Here is a 14,179-nt window from a genome sequence, read left to right as displayed (position 1 = left end):
AGATTCAACTGGATTCATTTTTGAGGAGATTTTTTACCTTTATATTCCTGACAATTTGACATCTACATTGACAGAGCACGGAAAATATTTAATCCAAGGAGAGGAACCTGCTATGATAACTTGTGATCCAGCAAATTGCACAATACATCTTTTTTTCTTCCCAAGCATGATGATGAGGAGTTACGTTTTATGAATTCATATATATTGAGTAGTAACTCACACAGGAGTATCTGGAGCATTTGTGGACAGATCTGGTCCCTGAGACAATCTCTGAAAAAACTGCTTTGCTTGGGAGGTTCTTCTTGAACGATAATGCTGTATGGTGCACACTACTATTTTGTGGCCTTTTTTTAAATCCAGAAATCCTTTCTTTTTTAGTTTGTTTTATAAAGTCTAATTGGACTGTCTACTGTAGTGCATATACAAACCAAGCATTAATACATTACAGTAAGTTTGCAGAATTTTTTTTTTCCTAATCTCATGTCTGTCTATTTACTTTTGAGCCACAGTGATTAAGGGTAATAAATCTTATATCATTTATAGAAAATACAGTTTTTGTCTAAAAGATTGGCATCATCCTTGGGAACAGTTCATTTCTGATTTATCTAGTTTCAATGATACTGCGTATTAAGTCATATGCAGTTTGCAACAATACATGTAGTTTGTCGGTGGACTGGCGTCCTGTCTAGAGTGTACCCTGCCTTGCCCTCATTGCTTGCTGGGATAAGCTCTGGCTCCCCCGTGACCCTCAGTTGGGTAAAGTGGTTAGAAAATCGATAGATGGAGGTGGATTTGTTAAGGACCAGCTTAATGTTGCTACCAGGTATTGAAAAAATTGCATGCCCGTACTGTAGCCATGGTCTGCCTATTCATCTGGTATTATAAATTACAGTACAAATAGATTTATGGCAAACCATTTATATACCAGTAGCACTGCTGTTTTCCTCAATGTTCTTCTCAGGCACTCTGTCCTCGGAGATAGCAGCTCATCGGGGGTGCATCCTCGTTTTGGGGGACTTCAGCAGCCGTGTCCCGACAGGGGCGCCGGCTCTGCAGCATGCCCAGCGTTTCTGAGTGTGCAGACTGAGCTCAGAGAGACTGTCCCAACAGTTCATACAAAAACTGCAAATACGCAAAACCACAAGCACACATCCGTAAAAAACAAACTAAGCTACTGCTTTATTGACTATCCAAATCTCAAGAGAGGGGTGTGTCGGTGTCAGAGTGCGGTGTTTGCACACGCACTGGCAAGCGAGAAGGTAAGAAAGTTTCCATCTAGTGCTCAAGTGAAAGGGGAGGGGGACCCAATACGTCTCATGCGTTGGATCTCAAGGTGACGGCTCTGTACCCGTAAACCTGGTTCTCACACTCTCAGGAGGGAAGTGAAAGGCCGATCCACCTGAACGGTTTTAGTTTTGGCCTCATGCCTTGCTCGTTTCCGGCTCACGTGGCTCACAGGACTGGTGATGTAAACATCCCGTCGTCGCCCTCCTGGTGGAGGCGGGCCCTCTGGGCAAGGGGGTGTACTGATTGGACATTGGTGCTGTAGGTTTGCGGAGCCCCACCTGGATGATGCGCCAGTCAGCTCCCCTCACACCAGCTCTCAGTGGGGAGGAGAGCAGAGTGATGAAGCCAGTTCAGAGATGGGGATTAGTAGGAGGCCATGACTGCTAAAGGCCAGGGGGATAATTGTCCAGGATACTGGGGTAACACCCCTACTCTTTTCGAGAAACACCCTGGGATTTTTAATGACCGTGCAGAGTCAGGACCTCGGTTTTACATCTCATCCGAAGGACGGTTTCTTTTTACAGTGTAGTGTCCCATTATACTGGGGAATTAGGACCCACACGGACTGTGGGGTGAGCGCCCCCTATTGACTAAACTAACACCTCTTTCAAGAGCAACCTTAGCTTTCCCAGGAGTCTCCCATCCAGCTACTGGTCTGGGTGATGTGGGTGCTGGCAAGAAGTGTTATACAGTATATAGCAGTTCTTAAATTTTGTATACATTGTTTGCTATCACACATTCTGCTTCATTTTCACTAAATTAAACCCTGTTTTCTACATGTCTGAAAGCTGTGCACCTGGAGTTTAGATATAATGTAGCAGTATGGAGAGAAAAGAAACACTGTGGTTTTTAAAGATCTTAAGATACATTCTAATACTGTAGATATACGGTATATTACAAAGAATAGATATCTCAGTTGAAAGTTTTTTTTTACTGATACAATGAATTAGATGAATTGATGAATTACAAATGCTGTGAATGGAAATTAATTTATGACGTCTTAAAAACCACAGTTGTCTTCTGTAGGATATTATTCCCAAAATGGTTTGTAACTGTTCAATAAATAATAATAGTGATGATAATACTAATAATAAAGTTTACAAACTAAGACAGAATATATTTACATTTTAATTTCGTACACCATCCACATTATAAGAGTGCCTGTGGGAGCTAACGATTTTGCCAGTAATAACGAGTTGTGTGATATAATGACGGTGATTCTAATAGGATTTAATGTTGCTGGGAGCCAAGGTATAGCAGTTGTCTTATGTCAGAGTCAGGGAACGGTGTTATAATAGGGGTTTTTAATGAGCGTGAACTGTATGTCTGCTTTCAAGTCACTTGCTGTTTTATTTCAAACTTATAGAACTACATTAAACGATATAAAAATATTGGATGCTGTTATAACTGAAATAGTTAATGTTGATTATTTTAACTAGTTATGTTATAATTTGAAAATACATTTAATACACATACAAAAAAAGCTAAATTTGAAGAATAAATTAATCACACAAACCTTAATAAACTTAGGGTGCCAGACATATCAATATCATCATAAAATACTGACAGTTCCAAGAGGAATCAAATAGTGACTTTAACTTATTTCTCTCTAGAAAAGCCAAAGAGCAAAGTTTATGTGGTTTACTTCCTCCACTTGGGCACAAAAACATGGAATTTGTGTAGAGTTACAAATTTCTTCTTCATACTTAGTGCTTAGCATGCAATTCTAACATATGAAAAATATTATTTTACATGGACTTGGAGCTTAATGTCAGATTGTCCAAGGACTTCACAACAATTGAGTGCTGGTCCCTACAAACCGCGCCAAACTCCAGGACTAATACAGCTAGCGGCAAAATCAAAACCATTGTTTAAAATTTCTAAACATCTGTTACTGTGCCGCAGTTCATACTGTGCGGTTCATACATTAAATCTTAGCCGAGGAGTTTAAACCCTGGCCCAGGCTAAAGAAAGCTTGTTCTGCATCCTGATTGGCATATAATAAGACTGGATGAACTCATGCACAGAACTGACCAGCACAGAGACATTCCCCTGGTTTCCTTTTGATCAGCACAGTGGGATGTGCGCTTACATGGGAATCTCGTTACGTCTCTCATGATCTCCATAAGCACACTCGCTCATACAGCACAGACAAACAGCTAAGCACTCAAGTCTTCATACAATGACTGCGGCAGTACTTTTAGAATTGTTTAGGTCAGAACAGTACGCGTTAATTTCATAAATAAATGAGATTTGTTTTCCAAGGGCACAATTAGCATTTTAGGCATGGTCTGATAAATCCCCAAAGACCACACTACAGTTTAGCTCCACGTCTCGCTGTGTATATCTGCTTGTTTGCCCTAGTGCTCAAACAGGTCCCCTTCTCATCGCAGAGCCTGCGCTTGGCAGTGTGGCAGCAGCCTCGCATTGTCATGTACAGCTGAAGGTACAGAGCAGCCTGCAGCAGCTGCTGTTCTCCTTTCCTTAGGTGCTGCGGTGCTGCGTCTCAGAGCTCCTGCCTCTTCTGCACAGAGGGCTTTTATCAACTTGACCAGGCTCCTAGTAGGAGCAGGAGAGCCGCAGTTATTACATGTATCTGAAGCTCTAAAATTATGCTACTCAGTTGAATCACCATTTAGTCACTCATTAGGGTTTTATATTTAACGATAAATATAAATTATTATTAATTATATTAGTGATATATTATTGCATAATATAGATAATGTAGATGTATATTATTTTATATACTTCAATATTTCATATTCAAAAGTTGATTATGTATGCGTGTTTTAGTTGCTGCCAAATTTATCGCTGTTTTATTATTAGTATGTCTCATCCATGTGGACGATGCATCAGCTTTGTGATTTACTAGCCACTCGTTTAACAATTAAATAAACATGTTCTTTGTGCATGCTGGCCAGGGCTTTAGAGATGAGCAAACAGCCCAGGCCTGGGAGTGACCAGACTGTGAAGGACAGCAGTCATACAGTTGACACTCCATCACACACAGATCTGAGAAAGTCCTGCATTATCGTGTAGAGCTGTGCAGTACCTGACATTTGGTGAATATGAAACCGTATTAAAGTTGAAAACTGCTACATAACAGAATACCATGATGACTGCTGCAAAACTGACCTGTCTCGTTAGCAAAGGATTAATCTGCCTATATGGTTCATAATTAATAGACTCAAACAGTCCTAAAAGAATGTAAATTTGAGGAAAGCTGTTAAAGACACATTATCCTGTCACTGGAAACAATAGAAGGAGAAATAGAGAAATCTCTCACATTACTTTTTTGTAATAATTTATCCCAATTGATGTTACTGCAGGGATAGAGGTCAATTACACTTTCTTTATAAGATATAGTTTTAACTTGGGTTAAAAGTACTTATTTTTCCTGTATATTTTAAATAACCTTCATATCACTTAGGAGGAGTCAGTACTTAAAGTAGCTCTGTAACTGACATAATTGTCATGGTTAATACGTCCCTTGCCCTGCTAAATGAAAGAAGTGAGTAAAGGAGGTTTACTTCTCTAGGGAGGCTGGTAATAAAGTGAGTGCAATGGCTTTATGGAGACACCTAGAATAACCCACAATGAAGAACTCTGACAGTATAACCATCTGTTGTAATTGATTAATTTTGTGAGGCTAGAGTGACACTGAATGGCCCAAGGCACCATTTTAAATACCAGTGACTTAAATACTAAATAACCCTCTCATAATTATATTAATTTATTCTCTCCGATTCAAGTTTTTATTTTTATTATTGATCTTTTTTCCGAGGGTTCATCAGGATATAACCTTTTGTTTGTTTTATAGAGGGGAAAAGTCTTGATTGTTTGTTTTTTTTTGTGGCGATGGCAGTGTCTGTAATCAAATCTTTAGTGTTGTTTATAGCAGGATATTACAGGGATGATCCTGGTCTTGAAAAAGATTAAATAGAGTCTTTTGGGAGATAGTACTGTTCAGCTGTAAAGGCACACTTGCCTGGCCTTTTGCTGGTAAAATATTCAGTGGGTTGTAAAAAGGACAATTAAGCAGTGCTTAAATCATGCATGCACTTTCCCCATTATTAGCGCATCCCATCTAACTCTGGTAATTTACATGTTGAGAGTATGTAAAGCACGGCAATTTCTTTAACTGAATTTGGCAGATAAAATCGTTATCAAATTCAAAACCTTGCAATGTCATAGAACTACTGACAAAGGATCAGGAATTCATGGAAGTTAAAGGTTCTAGCATATTTACAGCTTTAATAGTATAATCAATACTAAATCTTAATGTAATGGTGGATACATTATCTCTCAAGACAGGAATAGTTAAGATTTCTGTTATTTGTGGACTTTGCATCAGGCATAACAGAGACATTTGAACCGTTGTGCTGCTTTCATTCTCCATTCTCTTCAGAGGAATTGTGGTTCGATTGCTTTATGGTATGGGTGTTTTTTTTTCTAGGATGATTCTGTGTCCTGAGGTAGAGCTCACTTTTCTAATAAAATCACAAGTACCCCTCATTCAAACGTCAGACATTCCAACCTACAAGACACCATTTCTAATAAAGAGACAGTGTTTTAGTATTGTGATGTAACAGCTAACAACAGCTTCAGTATTAAAAAATGTGCTCCTCTTTGGGAATTATGTTTTGTTTACAATCCATTTTTTTCTCTTATTTATTGCAGGTAGAGATGAGCCATCAAGCTACATTTGCACGACATGCAAGCAGCCCTTTGCCAGCGCCTGGTTCCTCCTCCAGCATGCTCAGAACACACATGGCATCCGTATCTACCTGGAGACAAACCCTTCCAGCAGCTCCCTCACTCCGAGGATCACCATTCCTCCCCCCATGGGAACCGAATCTATACCCCAGTCTCCTCTTACCAACTTTCTGGGAGACAGCAACCCTTTCCATCTGCTTCGGATGACGGGACCTGTGCTGCGAGAGCCACCAGGATTTGTGGAAAGCCGCCTACCGAATACTCCCCCGTTCGTCAGTCCACCTCCCCGCCATCATCTGGACCCTCACCGCCTGGAACGCCTCAGTGCCGAAGAAATGGGCCTAATCTCCCAGCATCCCAGTGCCTTTGAAAGAGTAATGCGACTGACACCCATGGCAATAGAGTCCCAGTCTATGGATTTTTCCCGGCGGCTCAGAGAGCTCGCAGGAAACAACAACTCCACACCGCCACTGTCGCCGAGCCGCACCAACCCTATGCATCGCCTCCTCAACCCTTTCCAACCTAGCCCCAAATCCCCTTTCCTGAGCACCCCTCCACTGCCACCAATGCCCCCAAATAGCACCACCCCGCCACAGACCCAGTCCAAGAGCAAGTCCTGTGAATTCTGTGGAAAGACTTTCAAGTTTCAGAGTAACCTGGTTGTGCACCGCCGAAGCCACACGGGTGAAAAACCATACAAGTGCCAGCTGTGCGACCACGCCTGCTCCCAAGCCAGCAAGCTCAAGAGACACATGAAGACGCACATGCACAAGTCTGGCTCCATGACAGGGAGGTCTGATGATGGGCTGTCAACTACGAGCTCTCCAGAGCCAGGCACAAGTGAGATCACTGGCGAGGGGATTAAGAACAGAGAAGGAGAGTTCAGGAATGAAAGTGAAACATCTCTGGGCCAGGACAACGAGGAAGAGGAGGAGGAAGAGGAAGAAGAGGAACTGGAAAATGAGAGTAGGCCAGAGTCTAATTTCAGCATGGACTCAGAGTTCAGCCGCAACAGAGAGAACGGTTCCAAACCTCCACCAGATGAGAAGGCCCTCTCATTAGGCAAGATGGTGGAGAACGTGGGACTGGGCGCAATCCAGCAGTACAATGACTTGATAGTCGACAATCGGAAAAGGGGCCCCTTCTTGAAAAGGAGCTCGGATGGGCAGCGGGATACGGGGGATGAAGACTCGGTGGTGGGAGAAATAGACCAGGTGGTTGGAGCTGTGAATGGTAGAAACTTTGGCTCAGGCGACTCCTTGGTCGGCCTGTTTCCTCGGAAGCCCACCCCTATCACGAGCCCGAGTTTGTCCAACTCCTCAGCCAAGAGAATCAAGGTGGAGAAAGATTTGGACTTGCCTCCAGCTCCCCTGATCCCCTCTGAGAACGTTTACTCCCAGTGGCTGGTAGGTTATGCAGCATCCAGGCACTTCATAAAGGACCCCTTCCTGGGGTTCACCGACTCTAGACAATCCCCCTTTGCCACTTCCTCAGAGCACTCCTCAGAAAACGGCAGCCTGCGTTTCTCCACCCCGCCGGGAGACATGCTGGACGGGGGCCTCTCAGGGCGCAGTGGGACAGCGAGCGGCGGCAGCACCCCCCATCTCGGAGGAGGACCCGGGCCGGGGAGGCCCAGCTCCAAGGAGGGACGGAGAAGCGATACCTGTGAGTTCTGCGGCAAGGTTTTCAAGAACTGTAGCAACCTGACAGTTCACCGGCGCAGCCACACAGGAGAGCGGCCGTACAAGTGTGAGCTGTGCAACTACGCCTGTGCCCAGAGCAGCAAGCTCACCCGCCACATGAAGACACACGGCCAGCTTGGTAAGGAAGTGTACCGCTGCGACATTTGCCAAATGCCCTTCAGCGTGTACAGTACCCTTGAGAAACACATGAAAAAGTGGCATGGAGAACATTTGATGACGAACGAGGTAAAAATTGAGCAAGCAGAAAGAAGCTAAACCAGTTTTCAAAATCCTCCTTGCCACTGCTTGAAAAAAGGGGGTAGCTGGATTTTTTTCCAATTGATTTTGGGTTAATTTTATTTTTTGCCTAAGAAACTGCCAACTGAGAATAAGTACATAAGATTAAGATTAAAACCGGCCTAAACTGCCTCATTTGGCATTTTAATTTTTAAACTATCTGAGGATGATTTAAAGCAGTAAAATATACGTGGAGCCTTTTAACTGTGCAATAATTTCTGTATTTATTGGATTTTTGTAATAATTTTTGGCATGTGCAGGTACATTTTTGTTTATTTCTTCATTTTTGGGGGGTTTACTTTCTTATTTTAATTGCTGGGCTTTTTTAACCCAGACGAAATCCTGAGATTTTTTAGCGAAAAATAATACCGTTGTTTTTAAATTACATTTTTGGGCCGCTGCTTCTAGAATATTGTATATTTAAGCTACACTTGTAATTTCTTGAAGAGAAGCCGGAAACAATCTAGAAATTTTTATTAAAACTAAGATAGTTACTTTTTTGTTTTACATAATAGAAACGAGAGCGGACAACAATCTTTAAATGTTGTAGCATGTACTAATTTTTAATGTTATAAATTTAATTGGGTATGTAGCACTGAATGTCAGTATTGACAGTAAATTAAAGGGTAGGGATGGGGTTCTTGAATCCAGTTTTCCCTATGATACTTAAAAAAGAGAAAACTAAAAACTGTTAAAACAGATAATTAAAGAGGCAGCTGCTTTTAGGTACTAAGTACCAAACCATACAACGCTAGTACAGAAAATATTAGCATGGGGTTTACCATACAGGTTGTCTAATTAGATGAAATTCAAACTGTTGACATCACTATGAAATACCCTCCCTCTCATTTAACTCAGCTAGTATCCACTTAATTGATGCAAATACTATAAAATTTATTTTAATTTTTACATCAATATTTGCACTATGCAAAGGCAGTGCAAGGAGAACTAACAAGAAAGATGAACTGGCCATAATTTCTGAGGTTCACTTATTCTGGATAATTAGGAAGCATAGTTTAGTACATTAGTTTCCCTGCGCCTAGAGTGTAATTCCCACTAACTGGAAAGAAATCTAGCTTTTCACAGCGCCAGCTCCCCTAAAGAACATGGCTTGATGCTAAAATGTTTTATATGTGGCTATTGAGTTCTGTAACTAGGTCTCAGTAACAAAACTGATGGAAACTCATTGGAATGCACATCTTTTTCAGCTGTTTCTCACAAACCACGTGCCAGGCAGTTTGAAAAAAGGGAACTACATTTGAAGAAGACAAATAGCTTTCAGCACTATATCTCTTCCTTTCTGTTGTAATCATCCCATAAATTTCAAGTGATTGTTTGTAACCTGTTCTGTGTCATCTATAGCTATGTGTGCTTTTGGATGAGAATGGGTCATTTTTGTCAGGAAGACTCAAATTTTTCAGTCTTAATGGATGTCACCTTTTTAACCAGATATATTGAGATATACATGTATATTTCAACTGTTAAATAAGAAATTGCATCTTCATTAAAGAATCCCAAACATTACAATATCAAATCACTTGAGAAAATCTGCTTACCCTACTTATATTTGATTTAAGTTCTAGTTTTATTTGTTTAGTTCTTTTTAGAAGAAACCCCAGGACCCCATAGCTAAAATATTATAACATAATTCATGTATCTGTTGAATTAGTGCGACACCCTCAAAATGGTTATGGATTTTTTTTCTGGTTAATCTGGTAACTTCCCAGTTGAGTAGAAACAGTACCATCTCTCCAGATTAATTCATTGCACAGTGCAGTAACAGTATCTGTAGTTCTCTGTTAAACCTGTACTAAAAAAGTAAGACTATTTTTCTTTCTTTTTTTCATATAGGACTTCCTGTGATGTGTAGTTGAACATTCTAAGAAGTAGCAACTTTGTCACATAAAGAATGCACAGCTGAACTTTGAATTTTTTAAAAAAATTCTGTTAAGCAAGCACCATCTTTGCCTAAATTATAATGCCGCATTATTTTAAATAATGCTTTTTCCCAGTCCTGGCAACTTGTAGGAACATTGTCTAATAATTAAAAGAAAGATCTACTCAGTCGACCCGCACTTTAGAATTTGATTTTACAAAAACGGCTTCTGAGCAAGAAATTACTTTTCATGGATCTACTTTACCCCACAAAAGGGTTAGAGAACAAGGGAGTGTCTGAGATTCAAGTGCCAGTGTTGCTCAGCGTGGCATTCACAATACTGGCACTATAAAATTTTAAATTAATTTATTGGGACAGTTGTTCTACTGCCATTCAATTTGACATGGGTGTGCCTTGAATACTGATCTTCCTATTTAATGTTTCTTGAGACAAATGCAACACTTTTGTGAAGCAAAAGGATTGAATGAGAAAAAAAAAAACATCAATTTGTTGACATAATCCTAATTTGCATACAAATTCTAAGAGAATTTCGAGAAAGAATAAATGAAAAAATGAAACAGAAAATACATTTAGGTAGAAGTACCCAGCACAACTTTTATATGTGTCTGTATTTGCATATTCATATTCTTATGCATAGAAGCGCACATACATATATTGAATTCTTCACTTCAGGACAAGACTTCATCCTTCGATAGACAAACGCCGGAGTGGAATGTTAAACCACAGATAGTCGAGGACGAGACTGGACAAAATTCAGGAACAGCAGAAACTAAGAAAAATTAGTGCACTCTGTCTTAAAATACGTTTACAGTATTGAAATAAGTACAAGGGTAAAAATTATTTGCGTGTATGTGTGTTTTAAATGATCAAGTATTTTTTTTTCCAAGTTTGCTTATAAAGTTTCTCTGAATGCCATAGTGGCTATGTGTATATTGGTTTTTTGGTGACGGGGTTTTAGTAAATATATATAAATATATATTACAATTTTCTTGTTTACTGTAAAAGTATACCAGTATTTGTAATATTGGAGAATGCCTGGGCATTTTACAAAAACAGAAAAAAAATCTTTTTTTATTTTTATTTTGCAGTCAAAATTTAAATGGTGGGTCTATTAAAATGTTTTTGTCACTGTAACTGTAAAAGTCTTGAGTTTTAGTAAAACTTTATTCTGCCTTGGGTGTAAAAAATAAAAAAGAAATCCCGAACTGTAAACACAGTGTGGGGAGCGATGTGACCAGCTGTGTGGTGTAGAGAATTCCCTAGTAGAACACAGTGCATATTGTTACTGCTTTGCAGGAAAATGATCACATTCCTGAACTGTACCTATTTTTCTTCTGGAATGGATATTCTTAATGGCTGGTTTAAAATACTTGTGTAGGCACTTGCTGTCTTTTTACTGGAGCTTGTATTTTTTAACTTGTATGCGCATCCTTTTGTGAAAAAGGTATCAAAAGTACCTTTTTTGTCATTTGTTTTTTTTGGGGGGGGGAGGGTGGAGGGGAGGGGGGATGTTAACTGAAAACAGAAAAAAAATCAACATAGAACACGCAGGCTGCCACAATATATTTTTTTAATTTGGCAGGATAAAATAGTGCAAAAAATAATGCTAATAATTTGTATTCTTGAAATGAATCATATTGTACAGATGGGTTAAAAAGGTTGTTTGACAGCCTTTTAGCTACAAAAATGCAAAAGTAAATGTTTTGTTTACTAGTATTTTGGTTGTAAATATTTTTTATGATTACCCTGGATTTTTTGTGTGTGTATGTGTGTTCTGACAGGTATTGGCAGCATCTTCTGCTACATGGGCCAACCCTTTAAAACTCTCCTGGTCTAAAAGTGCGAGACCTGATTCTTATTGGCACCTGCTCTGAACTGTTCTGCATGAACAGAGTAGAGCACACATACAGGCTGTTCCACTCTCTCATTAGACCTCCCTTGTTCTGTCTCATTCTCCTGTAAACCTGCCTGCCCACTATGACACACAGGGCTCGAGATCTGTGGGCTTCTGTGTACATAGTCTTAAGATGAGACAGGGAAACCAGCACTAGGGAATTTGCTATGCACTATTCAAGCACACACAAAAAGAGAGTCTAAAGAGTCTTTATAGCAGATTATTGCTTTTAAAAGAACATTCAGTAAGACTTTGAGCAATTTCTGTAAATGTAGCATCAACTATAAAGTAGGTATATAAGATGGCTTTGAAGTGATCAGTAATCCACAAGATACTTTATCTTTATGAAAGTCCAGTCTAATACAGTCCTATCCAATGCTTTTCATAATGAGTGTAGCACTACTCAACACTGGATCAGCTTGAAACTGTGTTTGCTTCTAACCATGGGGTGCAATAACAGGCACTTAGCGCTTCATAAACTGAACACATTTGCATGGATTCATATCAGTCCGCTAAAACATGTAATTAAAAATTGCCCACATTAAGAAAAGTCCAGTTCTTCTGCACTGAGTTTGCAGGAGAACATTGTTACTGTGCTTTAGAGCAAGGCTTGGACAGTGGTTCAGAGCTGTTTCCTCTTAGCCTCTGCTCAGCCCCTCAGCACTATAGACCACATCAGGCACAGCCGAACAGTTGCTGCTGCTTTCTTGTGTGCACCCCACTCCATGACAATGCCCTGTTTTGCTTGGGGAGGTCTAAGCATTAGGAGCTCTCACCTCCTAGTCAGAACGAGACAACTTTGGTATGCAGGTCTTGCCAGTCCTTTGAATAAAAGTGCTTTGCTGCTGTTCACTCCTTATTTGACATTCCATTATTTTTTCTTAATGTTTGTATTTAATAATTATGCAGGGTTGGGATGGAATTGTAACTTTTGATATGTCCTAATGTTCGAAAAGGGGGGAGGGGGAGGGAATATGAATAGGGATGTTATGCATTCTGTGTGTGATGTCACTTTATTTAAATACATGAACTGATTCTATAGGCTATGGCTTGTGTTGTCTATGATGTCATTCCAAGATGCAGACACCTGCTGTCCTGGGGCCTAAACTAGCCTACGTGGAATCATTATAGTAAACATTACATAAGGACTCCACCTCATTTGTCTGTTTTCTTTCATTTTACAGTATCAAAACAACTCTGCATTATTCACTAGAAATATCCATGTCTAATTTTCTGGATTTAATCTGATCTCTTTCTGCTATGAATTCTCTTTATATTATTTTACAGCCATTTGTTTTAGAAATCTTACTTGTTGGGTACCCAGAACCCTGCACATTGTTTTTAAAAAAGGTCTGGACAAATTGATATCTCTTGTTATGTGATTTAAATGACCAGCTGTGCTCATTTCAGATATTTGAATATTTAGGTCCAATGTTAGGAGCAATTCTGCAATAAAATATTCAGAATTGTGTGACAGTACCTGTTTGTATTCACTAATCTTCTTAGTGTGAAAACTTTGTGTATGTCGGCAGAGCTCTGTGAACTGAGCAAAGTGGAAACTGCTAATTTTCAGTCCAGTGGTCATGACACCTGCAGTCTCACATTATACCACAATCATTCAAACTTGCCGATATTGTACTTCCAGTGGTGTTAAATATAGGCATTGCAGATTAACACAAGACTCTCACAAAATGATTTTGAGAACTGAGTTCACTGACATAGCCTCTTCTGAATTAAAAATTCAAACCTCTCACAAAAAAAAACAACCAGGTGGACTTCTCTTCTTTAATCTCTGGAAAGCTTATTAATTACCTTGCAAGATTTTTTATCAACTCAAGAAAGTTTAAAATGCAACTCAAGAAATTTGAATGAAACAAAACACAGAACTAAATATTATTTAATGATTGGTTACTTAAAAGTCCTTCCAGAACTGAATTCTTTATGTCAAAGCCACATGTGCAGCAGGAAGTATAGTGCTGAGCAAGAGTGCATCTACAAGGTTAACAATTTGTTCTATTCTTTTTCTTTGTCCATTGCAATAACTTACACAGTGATAGCTTCAGTGAGAGAATAATATGCCACATTCCTCCATACAATTGAATATCTGAGAGCTTCTTATATTCCTATATGGATCTCTGTGATCACTTCATCTTTCTAGGCAAAGTACACTTACATGCACAAAAGATTGTGCAACTCCAAAAGGAAATTATTCTGCTGCCACAGCATGTCTTTATCAGCTAAAATAATTTCCATTGTTTCCCCCCCCCCCTCATTTATTTTTAAAACATTTTTGTTGTTTTAAAATACCACTTAATGTCAGGGATTAAGGATTGTAGTTTTGGCTCCCAGGTATAAATGATCTAGTTCAAGTTACTTTTATCATAGCATGTATCCTGCAATTAGATG

The 14,179-nt window shown here is 39.6% G+C and overlaps 1 protein-coding gene across 4 annotated transcripts in view; it reads left to right on the top strand.

The window, feature by feature from the left end:
- bcl11ba (BCL11 transcription factor B a) overlaps positions 1-13,252 on the top strand; it is a 59,411-nt gene extending 46,159 nt beyond the window's left edge. Inside the window, exons 3-4 of one of the 4 annotated variants that reach the window (XM_088647405.1) lie at positions 5,968-7,824; positions 9,191-13,252. In XM_088647405.1, the coding sequence (XP_088503531.1) occupies positions 5,968-7,824; positions 9,191-9,291 (1,958 nt within the window). In that variant the 3' untranslated portion in view covers positions 9,292-13,252. Of the gene's footprint in view, positions 1-5,967 lie in introns of all 4 variants that reach the window. The other 3 variants (XM_088647407.1, XM_088647406.1, XM_088647404.1) reach the window with 3 other exon arrangements.
- The last annotated feature ends 927 nt before the right edge of the window (positions 13,253-14,179 follow it).

Source organism: Lepisosteus platostomus, chromosome 10 (assembly GCF_059453375.1).
Source record: "Lepisosteus platostomus isolate fLepPlt1 chromosome 10, fLepPlt1.hap1, whole genome shotgun sequence".
NCBI lineage: Eukaryota > Metazoa > Chordata > Actinopteri > Semionotiformes > Lepisosteidae > Lepisosteus > Lepisosteus platostomus.
Note: the sequence above shows the minus strand (reverse complement) of the source record. Positions and strands in the feature narration are given on the sequence as shown.